Source organism: Paroedura picta, chromosome 3 (assembly GCF_049243985.1).
Source record: "Paroedura picta isolate Pp20150507F chromosome 3, Ppicta_v3.0, whole genome shotgun sequence".
Classification (NCBI taxonomy): domain Eukaryota; kingdom Metazoa; phylum Chordata; class Lepidosauria; order Squamata; family Gekkonidae; genus Paroedura; species Paroedura picta.
Genome location: NC_135371.1, coordinates 665,288 through 682,970, shown reverse-complemented (window position 1 = coordinate 682,970; position 17,683 = coordinate 665,288). Strand labels below are relative to the sequence as shown.

General features: G+C 49.8%; 2 protein-coding genes across 6 annotated transcripts in view; both read left to right on the top strand.

The window, feature by feature from the left end:
• The window catches only part of LOC143833796 (uncharacterized), a 39,090-nt gene extending 36,351 nt beyond the window's left edge, over positions 1 to 2,739 (top strand). Inside the window, 1 exon segment of the mRNA XM_077330022.1 lies at positions 178 to 2,739. Within this exon segment, the coding sequence (XP_077186137.1) occupies positions 178 to 1,565 (1,388 nt within the window). The 3' untranslated portion in view covers positions 1,566 to 2,739.
• A 3,995-nt stretch (positions 2,740 to 6,734) lies between these two features.
• On the top strand, positions 6,735 to 17,035 carry LOC143833935 (uncharacterized). 5 transcript variants are annotated; one of them, XM_077330277.1, is made up of 6 exons: positions 6,735 to 6,773; positions 8,058 to 8,588; positions 8,861 to 8,975; positions 10,073 to 10,143; positions 11,176 to 11,308; positions 13,201 to 17,035. In XM_077330277.1, exons 2-6 carry the CDS (start codon positions 8,295 to 8,297, stop codon positions 15,135 to 15,137), a joined length of 2,550 nt encoding a protein of 849 aa, XP_077186392.1. In that variant the 5' UTR covers positions 6,735 to 6,773; positions 8,058 to 8,294; the 3' UTR covers positions 15,138 to 17,035. The 5 variants fall into 5 exon arrangements, with proteins under 5 accessions (XP_077186392.1, XP_077186391.1, XP_077186394.1 ...); XM_077330276.1 differs by having other exon boundaries at positions 6,743 to 6,872; XM_077330279.1 differs by lacking the exon at positions 6,735 to 6,773 and having other exon boundaries at positions 8,066 to 8,306.
• The last annotated feature ends 648 nt before the right edge of the window (positions 17,036 to 17,683 follow it).

Genomic DNA, 17,683 nt, shown 5'->3' with positions numbered 1-17,683 from the left:
ATATTCATTTCTGAGCAATGTTGGGTTTCATGCAATCTGCATAAGGCGGGGGGGGGTCTTCTGGGGGCCTTAAATCTGGAGGCTCAGTAACTCCTGGGCAAGAGGCCAGCTGTGGCGCTTGTGGGGGAGGGGCCGGTATCCTTAAGTCTAACAGGATCTCTCTGTTTATTCCATCAGGGGTCAGTTGGAGAAGTGAGGAGGGGAAGGAACCTGATCAGCAACTGCCAGAGAGAGTTAAAAATGAGGATTTGAAAGAAAGCACCCAGAATCGAGGCACACCTAAGAGAAAGGAAGGCCGCTTTGTGCACCAAAGAACACATAGAGAGGAGAAACCTTTTGAATGCTCAGTGTGTGGAAAGAGATTCCGTTGGATTCACACTCTTCGACAGCATCAGAAGACCCACACAGGGGAGAAACCTTTTGACTGCTCAGAATGTGGAAAGAGATTCAGTCAGAGTGGCAATCTTCAACAGCATCAGAGAACCCACACAGGGGAGAAACCTTTTGAATGCTCAGTGTGCAGAAAGAGATACAGTCACAGATTCACTCTTCAACAGCATCAGAAGACCCACACAGGGTTGAAACTTTTTGAATGCTCAGTTTGTGGAAAAAGATTCAGTCAGAATGGCACTCTTCAACAGCATCAGAGAACCCACACAGGGGAGAAACCTTTTGAATGCTCAGAGTGTAGAAAAAGATTCAGTCAGAGTAGCCATCTTCAAGAACATCAGAGAACCCACACAGGGGAGAAACCTTTTGAATGCTCAGTGTGTGTAAAGAGATTCAGTCACAGATTCACTCTTCAACAGCATCAGAGAACCCACACAGGGGAGAAACTTTTTGAATGCTCAGTGTGTGGAAAGAGATTCAGTCAGAGTGGCACTCTTCAACAGCATCAGAGAACCCACACAGGGGAGAAACCATTTGAATGCTCAGTGTGTGGAAAGAGATTTAGTCACAGATTCACTCTTCATCAGCATCAGACAATCCACACAGGAGAGAAACCTTTTGAATGCTCAGTGTGTGGAAAGAGATTCAGTCAGAGTGGCCATCTTCATCAGCATCAGAGAACCCACACAGGGGAGAAACCATTTGAATGCTCAGAGTGTGGAAAGAGATTCAATAAGAGTGGCCATCTTCAACAGCATCAGAGGACCCACACAGGGGAGAAACCTTTTAAATGTTCAGTGTGTGGAAAGGGATTCCGTTGTAGTGGCAATCTTCAAAAGCATCAGAAAACCCATACAGGGGAGAAACCATTTGAATGCTCAGTGTGTGGAAAGAGATTCAGTCAGAGTTGCCATCTTCAGCATCCTCAGAGAACTCACACAGGGGAGAAACCTTTTGAATGCTCAGTGTGTGAAAAGAGTTTCTGTTGTAGTGGTAATCTTCAAAAGCATCAAAAAACCCACACAGAGGAGAAACTTTTTGAATGCTTAGTGTGTGGGAAGAGGTTCAGTCAGAGTGGCACTCTTCAACAACATCAGAGAACCCATACAGTGGAGAAACCTTTTGAATGCTTAGAGCAGACTTTCTCAACCTTCTTACCATTGAGAAACCCCTGAAACATTCTTCAAATTTCGAGAAACCCCGGAAGTGGCATAATCCTGCACAATATGGTTGGGAAGCAAAGCTGTATACACATCCATCCTTCCCATCCTCTCTAGACCCATCATTAGCCATTTGGGGCGGGGCATGTTGATATGACCATATATGGTCATATCATTCAATAAATGTTTAGCAAATTTTACAAATATATTTTAAAAATAATTAACTCTCACCCCTTCAGGAAACCCTTCCAGGCCTGTCAAGAGCCCTCAGGATTTCATGAAACTCTGGTTGAAAAATCATGGCTTAGAGTGTAGAAAAATATTTGGTTGCAGTGGCAGTCTTTAACAGCATCAGAGAACCCACACAGGGGAGAAACCTTTTGAATGGTCACTGCATTGAAAGAGATTCAGGCAGATTGACAGTCTCCTACTGCATCAAAGAACCCACAAAAGGGAGAAACCCTTTGAATGTTCTGAGTGTGGAAAGATATTTAGTTGGAGTGACCATCTTCTGCAGAATCAAAGAACTCACACAGGGGAGAAACCTTTTGAATGCTCACAATGCAGAAAGAAATTCAGTCACAGTAACAGTCTTCTACAGCATCAGAGAACCCATACAGGGGAGAAACCTTTTGAATGCTTAGTGGGTAGAAAGAGATTGCCTACACCCCTCAAAGAGCCTTGCGCTCCACCACCTCCAACCTCTTGGTGGTCCCTGACCCAAAGGAAGCCTGCTTGACCTCAACCAGGGCCAGAGCTTTCTCCATCCTGGCCCCCAGCTGGTGGAATGTGCTCTCAGAGGAGATCAGGGCCCTGACGGAACGTGAACAGTTCTGCAGGGCCTGCAGAAGGGAGCTCCTCCGCCAGGCATTTGGTTGAGGTCGACCTGAACTGCCGCATCCCATTGGCCCCCCAGCCTCCATCCGATTGCAATCGCTACAGATCCGCCCAACCCACTGGGCCTTCAGCACGAGTTTATTATATTCTCCCCGGAATTCTACCATTCTACAATGTTGTTTAATGTTATCACAGTATTGTTGTTTGTTGTTATCACCACATTATTATTACAAACTGCGTTACTGCGTTACTTCGGGGAGGGCAGTATATAAATACAATGCATAAATAAATAATAAATTATCCTAAAGGCTCACGGGCAACCACTAACCCATTGGGCCTAATTAAGACTTCAGCTAGCTTGCTACTATAATAACTACGTGGTTATTAAGCTAAAATGGCAGCCTTGGAATATCGGCCCTTGGAAGAAAGGCCAGTGACTCTACCGACTAGAGGAGACATACAAAGGACAGTGGCAACCAGTGCGCATGAAAAGGGACCAAGCCATGCCTTATGTCGGTTCAGCGCCACGGGAAGCTAGCTGATGCCCCATGGGCTGGCCTCCAAACCCCATGGCGATGACACCCTCCTGCCTTGACCCATACACCCCTGTTACCCCCGAGATTAGACGGAGGGAAGGGGCCAGACAATCTGAGCTTTTAATGTTTGCAAACGTTTTCGCAAATGCTCTGAAAGGGAGTGTGGATGTCTCTGGCTCTTGCTCTCAGGAGCCGGCCTACAGAGGGAGCCGCCCGGCAATCAGCTCCCTTCCCCTCCTATGGGGCAGGCCCCAAGGGGGAGTTGCTATCTAGTTTTCCCACTTCCTACAATGATGCATGTTACGGTGTCCTCCCTTGCGTGTGTATTCAGATGAGCCTTAGCTCCTCCTGGGGTGTGTCTGATAAAAGGTTAAGAAGCTTTTCCTGTCTTCTGGGCAGACGTTACAAGTCTAAAGCGGCTTCAGATTGCTGAAAACCAGTTTCAACAGGATGGATCTTCCAGCTCAGCTAGGAGGCCGCCTGCTTCCCTCGAGAGACAGGATGTGTCTTGCAGCAAACACCTTGAAATGGAGAAGTGGGGAGTTTCAGCATCACGGCGTGAGGTGGCTCTGAGGCTCATGGATCCTCACGGAGGCAGGCGAATTTGGTGGGCAGAGTCTAAATATGCAAAAGGGCAAACCACCCTCAAGCAGAAGGAGCATACAAATGAGAGATCTGCAGGAGAATAGTTTGCATGTACATAAATGTATACAAAAATATGTACATCAAAACTTCTAAGTCCTGATCATTGTCCAGTCCTTGGAAGCCAAAGGAGAACTGCTCTCGAATGCCGGCTGACCAGGATTCCGGTACAACAAGGCCTGTTTCATGACTTTCTTCAGCAGCATTAACTAGAAAGTTAATTACAACATTAAGGGCATGAAGAGGCATATCAAACAGCCTCATTAGGTATAGAAATTGTATAAGTGAAACTCACCCTAACGTCAGGACATCAGCTCTCAACAGAGCCTGGCTCCCAGTGTCCTGTCTCAGTCCTTATCCTTTAACCAAGGGTGGATAATAACTACCAGCTGTACTTGAGTAATATTCTAGAAATTATTTCCCCCATTAAATACTTACTGAGCAACTGCAGGAAGTATTTTCCTAGTATCTACTGATCCTCCGTACTATTGATGAGAAATGGCTGGTAACCCAGACTTAGCCTCTGTGGGCCTTTAGCTGCCTTACGTTCATGCATTTACATTTATGTCCACCTTAGAAACCCCGGAAACATTCTTCAGGCTCCCAAGAAACCCCAGACATGGTGTGATTGGGCAAGGTATGGTTGGGAGGCATAGCTGTGGACACGCCCACCTGAGGCCACTCCCACCTGAGGCCCCTCCCACCTGAGGCCCCTCCGGGCCCATCAGTGGCCATGGAGGGCAGGTTGATGTGACCATATATTGTATCACCCAATAAACATTTAGCAAATGTTAAAAATATATGAAAAAATAACTCACCCCTGCAGAAGAGCCTGTCTTCTCTGAAGGTATGAGCTTTGTACTAACGTGATGATATAATGCCTTTATAACAAGGGTGCATCTCTTTAAGAAACTTATTTATTTATTTACTTACTTACTTACTTACTTACTTACTTACTTACTTACTTATTTGGATTTTTATACCGCCCGTTCTTTACAGCTCTGGGCGGTTTACATGGAACATTATAATAATCTCTGTAACATTATACAAATTTCAATAGAACATCACAACAATCTATCAAGTAACAATTTACAAAAAATTCTTTGGAAATTTTTAAACAGAGGCTAGATAGCCATCTGACAGAGAGGCTGATTCTGTGAAGGCTCAAGGGGGTGGCAGGTGACAGTGGATGAGCGAGAGGGTTGTGAGTGTCCTGCATAGTGCAGGGGGTTGGACTAGATGACCCAGGAGGTCCCTTCCAACTCTATTATTCTATGATTCTACAACACAACATGACTAACAACAAACAACAAACTTTGTGATACCTAGAAACATTTTTTCTAATGAATCTCCTTTTCAAAATCTCCTTTTACAGTATTTTACAGAATGATCTGTGCTTCTGAAAATGTTGATTTGGAAAGATATCATTTTGAAAGTGAAAACCTTTTGGTTGAGGTGAGATGCTTTTGTAAGTATTCCTTGTAAACTGGGAAAATGCAACTTCAAAAGAATCTTGACTAATAATAGTAGAAATAAGTATGTATCTTGCAGAGTTGACAGGGTTTCTGCTTGAGAAATTTTCAGTTGGAAGGAAACCTTATTGTCCATAAGGTGTGCTACCTAAAAGGTACATAATATATCTATAATTTGTCCAATTGTGTACTGAAACAATATTTTTATTATGTATTTAGTCACTGAAGAGGTGTTCCAAAAACGAGAGATCCGCCCAGGGACTGGTTTTGACTTGACTGGAAACTCGGTTTGGAAATCCATCCATGGAATAAAGGTGTTTTTGGGGTGTTTTTGTTTTTTGCCTTGGTCGGTTTCAGTGTTTCAGCTTCTTTGGAAGTTTGACTGTGGCTTCATTCTTCATTTCTTTTCCAAGGAAGTGACCCTGCAGAATAGCATGGAGATCTAGAGGGCATTATACCCCAATCTCTCATTAACAAGATGAATTATACATTTCAAAAAAGGATGCATTTGGAACATGATGGAGATTGTGCAGAAAAGGTCCACCATCGCACCAATCCTGGTCCCGCATATTTTTGTCTGTGCTGGCTACTCTGGGCAGAGTGAGATACGGCTGAAACATACATTGAAAGACTCTTAAAGAGAGATTTTAAGGTACTGAACAGTAATGAGGAATATTTTTAGCAACTTAACCAACATGTAGCTGTCAGATTAGCAATAATTATAAACCAAATTTGTTTTGAATCCAAAGCTGTTCATGAACAAGCATATTTGCCAGGCATCTCATCAGGACGAGGGGGGGGGGCAAAAATCGACATGGAAAACTCAAGAATGAAAGTGTTCTGCAGCTTCTTCATAACTCAACACTGGATGATCCTTTGCCAGATTTTCCATTATGCCCAAATTGTTCATTTATTTATTTATTTATCATACTTATATACCGCCCTCCCTGGAGGCTCAGGGCGGTTCATCCAAATCTTGAATGGATTTAGGTTCTCTATTTGCTCAAATTAGAAAGACCTAAATTGACAGTATCACTTACCCACTTTTGAAATGGACTTAGTTGGTTCTGGTTAAAATGTGGAAGAACTGCTGTGTGCATAATTCAAGAGCAAGAGGTGATGGTACCGCTTTCCTCTGCTCTGGTTCGGCCTCACTTGGAGTCCTGGGTTCAGTTTTGGGCACCCCAGTTGAAGAGGGATGTTGACAAACTGGAGCGTGTCCAGAGGAGGGCAACAAAGATGGTGAGGGGTTTGGAGACCAAGACGTAGGAGGAAAGGTTGGGGGAGCTTGGTCTGTTTAGCCTAGAGAGGAGACGACTGAGAGGGGATCTGAGAACCATCTTCAAGTATTTGAAAGGCCGCCATATGGAGGACGGAGCGGAGTCGTTTTCTGCCTGGCTCTCCCGCTTTCTGCGGCCCCTTTTGCACTTACTACAGAGCAGCCCCATTGGCCCCCCCAGGCCCGGAGCCCCTCGGCTTCCCTCTACAGCAGGAGTAGTCAACCTGTGGTCCTCCAGATGTTCATGGACTACAATTCCCATGAGCATACGCTGGCAGGGGGAATTGTAGTACATGAACATCTGGAGGACTGCAGGTTGACTACCCCTGCTGTACCGCACCGAAAGGGTTAAACTCGCCGAGCTCCCAGCTGGAGAGGAGCAGCAAAGGGGGGGGGAGGAAGTGCTCCTTTTGGGGAGGGGGAGGGGTTGCTTCCGGAGGAGGAGGCCTCCTCGGGAGTAAGCGGCGGTTTCTTGCAAGGGGGGGTGCACTGGGAGCGGGGGATGGCGCCAGCAGGTGGGGTGCCATCCCGGGAGGGCTCCAGGCCCCGCCTGCAGGTTGGCAACCATCTGGGGTCATCCGCGGGCGATGCGCTTGGCTTAAGGGCTCCAGCTCTCCCCATCGGGGGAGGGAGGGGGCAGGTCGTGGAAAGTGCCGGGAGGGGAAGGAGACGAGGAGGGCCCGATCCGCCTCCCTCTGCAGCCAGCCAGCCAGCCAGCCAGCCAGCCAGCGGGGGACCTGGGAGGAGGGGTTAGGAGGCAGCTGGGGGCAGCGGTGGGAGGGCGGACCTCTAGTCTGGCCAGCCCCCTGGGATTCCCCGCTCCTCTCCCATAGGCAGCCAGCTGGGGGACCCCGGGCTAGTCACAGACCTGATAAAGCTGTTTTGACTGAGCAGTGATATCAGGGCTCTCTCAGCCCTACCTAACAGGGTGTCTGTTTGGAGGACAGGAAATGGAAGAGGATTGCTCTGAGATTCCTTCGGGGACAGAAAAGCGGCATAGAAGAACCAACCCCTCTTCTTCTTCCTCAGTAGTCTCGGGGCTCTCTCAGCCTCACCCACCTCGCAGGGTGTCTCTTGTGGGGAGAGGAAAGGGAAGGCGAATGGAAGCCACTTTGAGCCTCCTTCGGGTAGAGAAAGGCAGCATATAAGAGCCTTCTTTGTCTTCTTATTCTTCTTTTCCTTTCCCTTCCTTTTTCCTGTTTGATAGACTGGAGCATATGCTCCGAGCCTAGGAATTTTGCAGTTTATTTTTGTATTTTTCTTTGCGCCTGAAGCATGTCTGCTCTAGGCCAGTGGCTGTTTGTTTTTTTATTCTTAGATTGCTTTTAGGTGTGAGGCTAATATTGAGGCTCTTCCATGTCCTGAACATTCTTTAAAAATAAATACATGTATTTTCATAGTTCTACTTTTTCAGAGAAAATATTTATACCGCCTGGTTCTTTGACCCACTTGTTTTGGGCTAATAATTTCTCCTCTTTGTTCTCTGTCTTGGGATCAGCTGCAGCCTCATCCAGAGCCCCAGATGTGCCCCCCAGATGAGGGGGGCTGGAGGGGCAGCTATTGACGGAAACCCACCCAGCAGATTTTTAAAAAAATCGGGGTAAAAGTGCAGAGAGCAGATCTGGCAAAGATCACGGAAGCACCCCCAACGCCCACCAAGCTCAGCACGAGGACTCGGACAGGCAGAGAAGGGCGGAGTCTGCTGACGTGATCCAGTCCCTTTTCTTTCCCCTTTTGACAGGTTGCTGCCTGTCCCTCTCCCTCCCCCCAGGGAGAGGCCTGACTTCACGGCCAAGGGAATAAAGGCATCACTACAGAGTCAGAGGTGACCAAGGACAAGGCGAAGGAGGTGGGAGAGGAGGACCCCAAAGGACCCGGAACTGGCAGGACGCCAAGCAGAGGCCCCCATCCCACCCAAGCCGGGAGTGGGGTTGAATTCCGGGGAAGGGCCGGGCCAGAGACCCTGGCTCAGGACACCATGACCACAGAGGTGGGCAGCCAAAGCTTCCAGCCATTCCGCTACCAGGAGGCCGCTGGGCCCCGGGAGGTTTGCAGCCGGCTCCACGGACTCTGCAGCCGCAGGCTGGAGCCGGAGAGGAGCACCAAGAGGCAGATGCTGGACCGGGTGACCCTGGAGCAGTTCCTGGCCCTCCTGCCCCGGGAGATGCAGGGCTGGGTGAGAGGATGCGGGCCGGAGAGCAGCGCCCAGGCGGTGGCCCTGGCCGAAGGCTTCCTCCTCAGCCAGGCCCAGGAGGAGAGGCAGGCCGAGCAGGTGAGGGGGGGGATTCCTGCAGGGGTGTCCCATTCAAGCCACGATCTCTGGCCTTATCCTGAAGCTTCCCTGCTGGACATTTATCAAGGGGTTAATCATTCAATTGGGAGACGTGAGAGCCCCCTTTGAGAAATATTAGAGCATTTCTCATCCCTTCAGAAAACTGACCAGGTCTGCTGACAGAAGGGTTCAGCACCTGGGAGTGGGGCAGGACCCACGGCTTGGTCTCTTCCCTTCCATCTGTTTCCCCCCTTCCCTCGCTGCACTTTCAGATGTCGGGACCATCCATGAAGGCGGAAGCTGCAATCCCAGAGGCAGGAGGAGCTCCTTCCAAGGAAGGGCACGGGGCGCAGGCCGTGGAGCGTGCCCAAGATGCCCTCTCCTGCGGTGAGGATGGCTGTGCTGGGAAGGGATGAGGGAACCCTCTGAATTCGATGGGTAGAGTGTTTTGGTCAGGTAAAAATGGAATAGTTCTTCCCAAAACACAGAATTAATCTGTGGCTCCTGGTGTCAGAAAGATGAGAGAGATTAAGGGACGGCAATGCCTCCTGTTAATTTAAAAACTTCTAATCAGAGCTTCCTTCTGTAAGAGGCAGCCCTGACCAGGATAGCCCAGACCCTACGCACGCGGTATGAGTTTTTAAAAATCTATAAGAGGGACTCCAGGTGGCTCAAAAGAGAAAATGTGCACAAACCTCAACAAGGCTCTTCATCCAGGTGAATGAAGGGAGCCTCCAGCTTCCAGGGCAGCAGAACTCTGAAAACTAGTCTCTGCAGCCCAGGAATAAGAGGAAGACCTTGCTTTGTCCATATATGTGTTGTCAGCATCTATAAGCCCTGAGGCTCATGGGTACCTGCTGCTTCTCTTCTGCCTCTCCCAGGATTTAGTAAAACACTGTTTAAACATGTGCTGAGTTTACACAGGGTAAGGTTTCACAACCTTGGCAAGGGTGTGTGTGATGGAAGGAACAAACAATTAAACCCTCCCTCCTTCCCTCCTTCCCTTCCTCCCTCCCTCCCTCTTTTCCTCCCACCCTCCCTCCCCTCCCTCCCTCCCCTCCCTCCCTCTTTTCCTCCCTCGCTTCCCTTCCTCCATCCTTCCTTGCTCCCTCCTTCCCTCCCTCCCTCCCTCCCTCTTTTCCTCCCTCCATCCTTCCTCCCTCCCTCCCTCCCTCCCTCCATCCTTCCTCCCTCCCTCCCTCTTTTCCTCCCACCCTCCCTCCCTCCCCTCCCTCCCTCTTTTCCTCCCTCGCTTCCCTTCCTCCATCCTTCCTTGCTCCCTCCTTCCTTCCCTCCCTCCCTCCCTCCCTCCCTCCCTCTTTTCCTCCCTCCATCCTTCCTTCCTCCCTCCCTCCCTCCATCCATCCTTCCTCCCTCCCTCCCTCTTTTCCTCCCTCGCTTCCCTTCCTCCATCCTTCCTCCCTCCCTCCCTCCCTCTTTTCCTCCCTCCATCCTTCCTCCCTCCCTCCCTCCCTCCCTACCAGGCAGTGAAGAGATGCTGTTGAGGTTTCCTCTTTTCAGAGGGGAGGAAGAGGCTGCTGCACCCCCAGTCCAGGTAGGAGAGAGGAGCAGGGGGCAGCCTGGGCCCTCCTCCCTTCTTGGGGGAGGGGGCTTCTGCTCCTGCGCTTTCTACAATGCTGTTCCTTTCATAGATTCATAGTGTTGGGAGGGACTTCCAGGGTCATCTAGTCCAACCCTCTGCCCATTGCAGGGACTCACAACCATCGGTCCTCCCTCAGTGGCCCCTACCTGGTGGAACGAGCTCCCAGGAGACGTCCGGGCCCTGCCGGAACTACCACAGGGCCTGCAAAAGGGAGATCTTCCACCAGACACTTGGTTGAGGTCCAGCAACACCCACTGGGACCCCAGACCCCCTCCCCCTCCCACAGAGGGAGCAAGCAAAAAGGCAAACCTGGACTGAACCTCCTACGGGAGTGTTTTACTTAAGACAAAATCATTTTCACCAAATGTTTCTGTCACGACTCTTGTTATTGTATGGTAATTATTGAGCCACGTTTTTTACCCGTATTGTGATTTCCTGGTTTTCGCTAAACTGCCCTGAGCCATGAAGGGAGAGCGGTATATAAATATCTGTTCCACACAAATAATATATTTCTGGTAAGGCCTTGGAGGAGGAGCTGGTCTCATGGCTTAAGTGCCACTCAGCGCTTAACACCCAATCATGGCGGCTGTCCCACCCCTGAGTGCCTCCTCCTCCAACTGGCTTGCCTGTCTGTCCAGTGGCCAGCCAATCACCTTCCATCCCCCACCCCTGACCATCCCCTCCTCCTTCCACTTCCCTCGGAGGCTGCAGATCCCTGCCGCGTGAGAGCTGCCCCTGCCAGTGAGTTCCCTAAGAGCTGCCTGCAGCCTTTCCAGGTCCTGGGGGGAGGGGGAGGCCATCCACAGAGTTCTTCCACCCCACCCCCCTAATCTAGCACTCATAGTATTCCTGAATGCAACAGGCTTGGCCCCTAGTAATTTAATAAATAAATATTTCCTGTCTCTTCCCAGATAATTCCTTTCCGCTGTGCAGCCTGTGCCTGACATGATCTCTTGGGGGGGGGGGGTCTGCTTTCTCTTCCAGGGTCTCCCCTCCTGCTCCTTGGAGGACGTGTCCGTCTCCTTCTCCCCGGCCGAGTGGGCCCTGCTGGATCCGGCCCAAAGGGCTCTGTGGAGGGAAGTCATGCGGGAGAACGCTGAGAATGTGGCCTTTCTGGGTAAGGGGCTGTCCCGGGTGCAAAACGTGGGAATTGCTGCCCTTGTAGTGAGGCAGGAATCAAAAGATTGAATTTGAACACACCATTCGGAGGTCTGCTCTGCTTTTGGGGAGGGGTCTTGGCTCACTGGCAGAGCCTCTGCTTGGCCTGCAGGAGGTCCCGGGTTCGATCCCCAGCATCTCGACTTAGAAGGGACCAGGTAGGAGGTCATGTCTGGAGGCCGTGGCAAGATGGCTCCGGCAGGTTCCCCTGAAGCTCAGTCCCTCCAAGCCAGAAGTCCTCTGGGTGGGGAAAGAGGGGCCCAAAGAGGAAGGGTGCCCCCCCCTGCCTTGACGGAGAGCAAGTAACACCTTTGCGCACCATCAAGAGCCTGGGGGTGACCTTCAAAGCCTCCCTATCAATGGAGGGGCAGGGCACAAATGTAGTTCGCCAGGTCTCTCCCACCTAGCTGCAGTGATCCATGCAGTGCTCACCCCCAGGCTGGATTACTGCCGCTTGTTTTACATGGGGCTACCCTCGACCCTCATCTGGAAACCGGAGTTCATGCAGAATGCTCCAGGAGTCCCTACGGAGACCCCGTGGAGGGGCCCGATCCGACCTGCCCGCCAGCAGCTCCTCTGGCTATTGGTGGAGATTGGGACGTGGTTCAAGGCCTTGGTATTAAGGGCAGCAGCGGGCCTTGAAGTGAGTGAGGAGTGGGGCTGGATGGTGACTCTGCTTTATTACTGGAAAGACCTCGGCGTGAGGCACAGCTGAGCGGCTCCCACTCTGGGTAGAGAAAACTGACTGCAGTGGGCCAAGGCCTGATTCAGGGTGAGGCAGCCTCCTGTGTTCGTGGGTCTGTGTGTGTTTGCCCAGGGGAAACTGAGGCCAGAATTGTGGCCACCAGCCAAGCCAGAGAAGGTGTCCTGGCCTGAGGCAAAGGGGATGGGAGAGGCCCTCAGGAGGACTCTGGAAGGGGCCGGATCCTCACTTCTCTGTTGCCAGCCTTTTTCACACACCCTTCCCCCTGGCAGGGATGACCGCCACCCACTCTGCCTCTGATCTGGAAAGGATCCTGTCAGGATCCCAAGCCAGAAGAAGAAGAAGAATAGTTGGTTCTTATATGCTGCTTTTGTCTACCCAAAGGAATCTCAAAGCGGCTTCCAATCTCCCCACAACAGACATCCTGTGGGGTGGGTGAGGCTGAGAGAGCCCTGATATTCCTGCTCGGTCAGAACAGTTTTATCAATGCTGTGATGAGCCCAAGGTCACCCAGCTGGCTGCATGTGGGGGAGCAGGGAATCAAAACCAACCCACCAGATTAGAAGTCCGCACTCCTGACCACTACACCAAACTGGCTGTACCCTCTGGCCCCACACCCACTAACAACCAGCTTTTCGGTGCAAGGCTTTTTTCTGAGAGTGCATTTGTTTGATCTACAACAGTGTGAAAACAGGAGGCCATTTGTGTAGCTGGTAGGCAGGCAGTGAGATTGCTATACATGTTTCTCTGGGACACTTGATAAGGATTTACACAGCAAAAGCCTTCAGGCATGAATGAGGAGGGGAAAGCCGGATGCATCAAAGAGGGAGGGGCACCTTCGAGGAGTAGAACCCAAGCCCAGGAGAAAACAACCAAATCGACATGAGCTAGAAATGGAACATAACACCTTCATGGTTAGGTCAAGGGAACAGGTGAGAAATAGCCATGGGGGGGGGGTCTGATTCCCTTCTGGGCAACCTTGCTTCAGCCCACTGAGTCACAGGGGAGGGACGTTTTGTGATGGCCTGAAATCTGGAGGCCCAGAAACTCCTTCTGGGCAAGAGGTCAGCTGTGGTTCCTGGTATATGTGTGTGTGTCTGGGGGGGGGAGGTATCTTAAGGCTAACAGGATCTCTCTGCTTATTCCAGCAGGGGGTGATCAGAGGAATGAGGAGGGTGAGGAACTTCATCAGCAACTGACAGACAGCATTAAAAATAAAGACTTGGAAGAGAACACCAGGAATCGTAGCAGTCCTAAGAGGAAGGATGGCAGCTTTGTGCACCAAAGAAAACACAGAGAGGAGAAACCTTTAGAATGCCCACTGTGTGAAAAGAGATTCAATCGGCGTGGCAATCTTCAACAGCATCAGATAACTCACACAGGGGAGAAACCTTTTGAATGCTCAGTGTGCGGAAAGAGATTCAGTCACAGGTTCACTCTTCATCAGCATCAGAGAACCCACACAGGGGAGAAACCTTTTGAATGTTCAGTGTGTGGTAAGAGATTCAGTCAGAGTGGCCATCTTCAACAGCATCAGAGAACCCACACAGGGGAGAAACCTTTTGAATGCATAGAGTGTGGAAAGAGATTCAATAAGAGTGGCCATCTTCAACAGCATCAGAGAATTCACACAGGGGAGAAACCATTTGAATGCTCAGTGTGTGGAAAAAGATTCAGTTGGGGTCACCAACTTAAAGAGCATCAGAAAATCCACACAGGGAAGAAACCTATTGAATGCTCAGTGTGTGGAAAGAGATTCAGTTGGAGTTGCACTCTTCAACAGCATCAGAGAACTCACACAGGGGAGAAACCTTTTGAATGTTCATGGTGTGGAAAGTATTTCAGTGAGAGTGGCAAATTTCAACAGCATCAGAGAACCCACACAGGGGAGAAACCTTTTGAATGTTTAGTGTGTGGAAAGAAATTCAGTTGGCGTCACCATCTTCATGAGCATGAGAGAACCCACACAGGGGAGAAACCTTTTGAATGCTCAGTGTGTGGAAAGAGATTCAGTCATATTGGCCATGTTCAGCAGCACCAGAGAACCCACACAGGGGAGAAACCTTTTGAGTGCTCAGTCTGTGAAAAGAGATTCAGTCATAGTGGCCATCTTCAGAGGCATCAGAGAATTCATACAGGGGAGAAACCTTTTGAATGTTCAATGTGTGGAAAGAGATTCAGGCAGAGTGCGAATCTTCAAAAGCATCAGAGGACCCACACAGGGGAGAAACCTTTTGAATGCTCAGTGTGCGGAAAGAGATTCAGTCAGAGTGGCAGTCTTCAACAGCATCAGAGAACCCACACAGGGGAGAAACCTTTTGAATGCTTGGTGTGCGGAAAGAGATTCAGTCAGAGTAAGAATCTTCAAAAGCATCAGAGATCCCACACAGGAGATAAACCTTTTGAATGCTTAGTGTGTGCAATGAGATTCAGTCAGAGTGGCACACTACAGCAACATCAGAGAACTCACACAGGGGAGAAACCTTTTCAATGCTCACAGTGTGGAAAGAGATTCAGTCAAAATGGCAGTCTTCAACAGCATCAGAGAATCCACACTGGGGAGAAACCTTTTCAATGCTCAATGTGTGGAAAGAGATTCTGTCAGAATCACAGTCTTCAAGAGCATCAGAGAACCCACACACAGGATAAACCCTTTGAATGCTCAGTGTGTGGAAAGAGATTACGTTACAAATGCACTCTCCAAAAGCATCAGAGAACTCACACAGGGGAGAAACCTTTTGAATGCCCACTGTGTGGAAAGAGATTCATTGAGAGGGGGACTCTTCAACAGCATAAGAGAACCCACACGGGGGAGAAACCTTTTGAATGTTCAGTGTGTGGAAAGAGATTCAGTCACCGTGGCACACTTCAACAGCATCAGAGAACCCACACAGGTGAGAAACCTTTTGAATGTTCCATGTGTGGAAAGAGATTCAGTCAGAGTGGCCATCTTCAAGAACATCAGAGAACCCACACAGGGGAGAAACCTTTTGAATGCACACTGTGCAGAAAGAGATTCAGGTTGAGTGGATGTCTTCTACAGCATCAGAAAAACCACTACTCACTACTTCAGACTGTCTGCTAATCTAACAGTTTCTGACATGTACAACATTATGAAAAACATTTCCTTTCCATAATCTTATGAGGAAATGTACAAGTTGAGAGTAATCTCCAGCCTCTCTGCTATTGGCATCAACATATTATGACCAGCTAACATCTTTAATTCACATTTTTAGATGACAAGCAGTTCTCAAGAGGCATTACACAAAACTAATCTCTGAGAAATTTCAGCTCACCACTTTTAACATGGAAAGGTATCTGCATGAGGAGTAGTTACTAACAGGCCCTGTGTGTGGGGAATTGTGTGTAGAATTCAGCATCTGCAGAGGTAGAAACTATCCCATAATGGTTCTTTTAACGGGAGAGAACACTTTCACCCTCCAAAGTTACCTATGCCTGTCGCCATCACTACATCTTCTGAGTTCCACATTTTCGCTCCTCGTGGTGTAAATATCTCTTTTTGCTGGTCCTGAATCTCGTAGCCCACAGCTGCATCGGATGCCCTCGATTTCTGGTGTTTTCGGGGAGGAAGAAACAGTTTCTTCATTAACTTTGGCCATGTTTCTCATGCTAAATATATTTCGCTGCATCATTCTCTAACTTTATCAGTTGAACTACCTGGTGCTGCAGTTACCGTCCTGAACCATTGCCTGGCAGCTGTGTCTGTGAAGAAGGTGAAAAGGCGGACTGTGCTTCTTAAACCCTGGAGAGATCGCTGCAGAAAAAGATAGTTTTGATACATGGACTTCTAGGGGGACCGTCATCTAAGTTCAGGGAAGTACTTGGGTCAGGCTATCAGAAGAGGCAGAATAGATGCTTTTGGGCCCCTATGGATACCTCAGGGGAGCCCGATCCTATCAGATCTCTGAAGTGAAGCAGGGTTCCCCTTGGCTAGTATTGGGATGGGAGACCTCCCAGGAATGCCAAGATGGGGACACGGAAGCAGGTGATGGCAGACCACCCCCAGACGCCCCTTGCCTGCCTGCCAGGCAATCCTCGCAGTTCTTGTCTCCACTCCACGAGCTGTATTGCGAGAAAGAAAGAATTGAGGAGGTTTGGGTATGGCCGTGTGGGTTGCCGTAATTGGGTTTAGTTAATCTCGCAGATTTGATTTCTGTGAGACTGTTGACTCATTCCGGAAGCCTTTTGTTTAGACTCTTAGGAGCTGTATTTTATAGATGTGGGACACATCTTCTGGCGTGGCCCCGGGACGGAAATGGGTACTGACCTGACGTCCACAGCCCCGCCCCGGGGACTGCGCCAGAAGAGGCCGGGGCAGCTGCAGGGCACGTGGGCAGCATGGGCCCCCGCCACGCTGCCTGAGGAGGCCTGGGCATCCACGGGGCCATGGGGCAGCCAGGTGAGTCAGTGCCGCTGCAAAGGGGAGGGGAGGGGGGAGGCCGTGAGGCTGGTGGAGGCGGAGTTGCTCACCCTGCAGACCTTGAACTGGGGTGGAGGCTGCGCAGGTAGCAGAGGCTGAAGCATCGACCCAGAAACCCCTGGGGCTGGGGTGGGGGCAGCGCAGACTTAGAAGTTGCCCTCCAGGCTGGAGAGTCCCTCCTGGGAGGGAGAGGGGAGGATGCCTTGGGTGTGTTTTTGTGCGGGGGGGGGGGGGAGAGATGCTGGGGAGTAGGTCGGGGAAGGAAGAGGGAAGGAGAGAGAGGAGGGGGTAGTGGGGAGGGAAGGTGTGTGTGTGTGTGTTTGGGAGGGGTAAGGGGTGAGGGGATGGATTAAAGAGCTCTGGAGAAGGAATGTGTCCCACATACTTGTGAGAACCTGGGTGTCACTACTTTTATTTTTTAGGCAGGCTAAGAGATGTCATTGACATCTGCAAGTTGGTTTTCTTTTTTGTATTGTTATTACATGTTTTTATCTTATCAAGTGTGATTAGACTGATTTCAAATAAAAAAATCTTAGAAGACAGCCTTTGGGGACTGCCCACCTGGACGAAGGTCTTCCCTTGATCCCCGGAATGACTAAGCCCGTCACTTCAGCCGTTTCCACACAGCCCTGCAGTGTAGCGTTCAGAGTTCCGCACGGCCTGTAAAGCATCAGTCTCTCCTGCCAGGCACTCAGTTGACAGGGCTGCTGAAAAGATACGGGTCTCCCTCCTCCTTCTTGTCCCCCCCCCTCTTTGTTTCAGACCACCTTGTTTTGTATCACCTCCAGCTTGAGTAGTCATGGGTGTTTGGGAAGGGGGGACTGTTTTAAAATTGTTTTGAACTGTGTTTTATTGTAAACCGCTTGCAGGGAAGGGTGGTCTTGAAATCAAATCAATGAATAAACGTGCTCACATAGGCCAGCAAGAGAGCAAGGAGCTTGGCCTGAACTTTGCTGAAGATTTCATAAAAGGGAAAAATGAAGACGTTTTATGTTTATGAATGACCACAAGATACAGTGGCGTGTTAGAAGGTGGAACGGCAGCTGATGCAGCACCCCTGCTGCCCAATTCCCCAACATGTCTTTGGCTTCCAACATCTGGAGCATAGCAGATTCAGAGTGAAGAGCACATTGTTGGATTAAGGATGCCCTGCAGGGGGCATTGGAAGAGATGTGCATTTAGCATAGTTA

What these genes read in the sequence shown, in the direction of transcription:
- LOC143833935 (XM_077330277.1), top strand. Translation starts at nt 8,295, where the DNA reads ATGACCACAGAGGTGGGCAGCCAAAGCTTCCAGCCATTCCGCTACCAG. An exon ending in AGGAGAGGCAGGCCGAGCAG is followed by an intron (nt 8,589 to 8,860) that starts GTGAGGGGGGGG and finishes CTGCACTTTCAG; the next exon opens with ATGTCGGGACCATCCATGAA. An exon ending in TGAGAATGTGGCCTTTCTGG is followed by an intron (nt 11,309 to 13,200) that starts GTAAGGGGCTGT and finishes TGCTTATTCCAG; the next exon opens with CAGGGGGTGATCAGAGGAAT.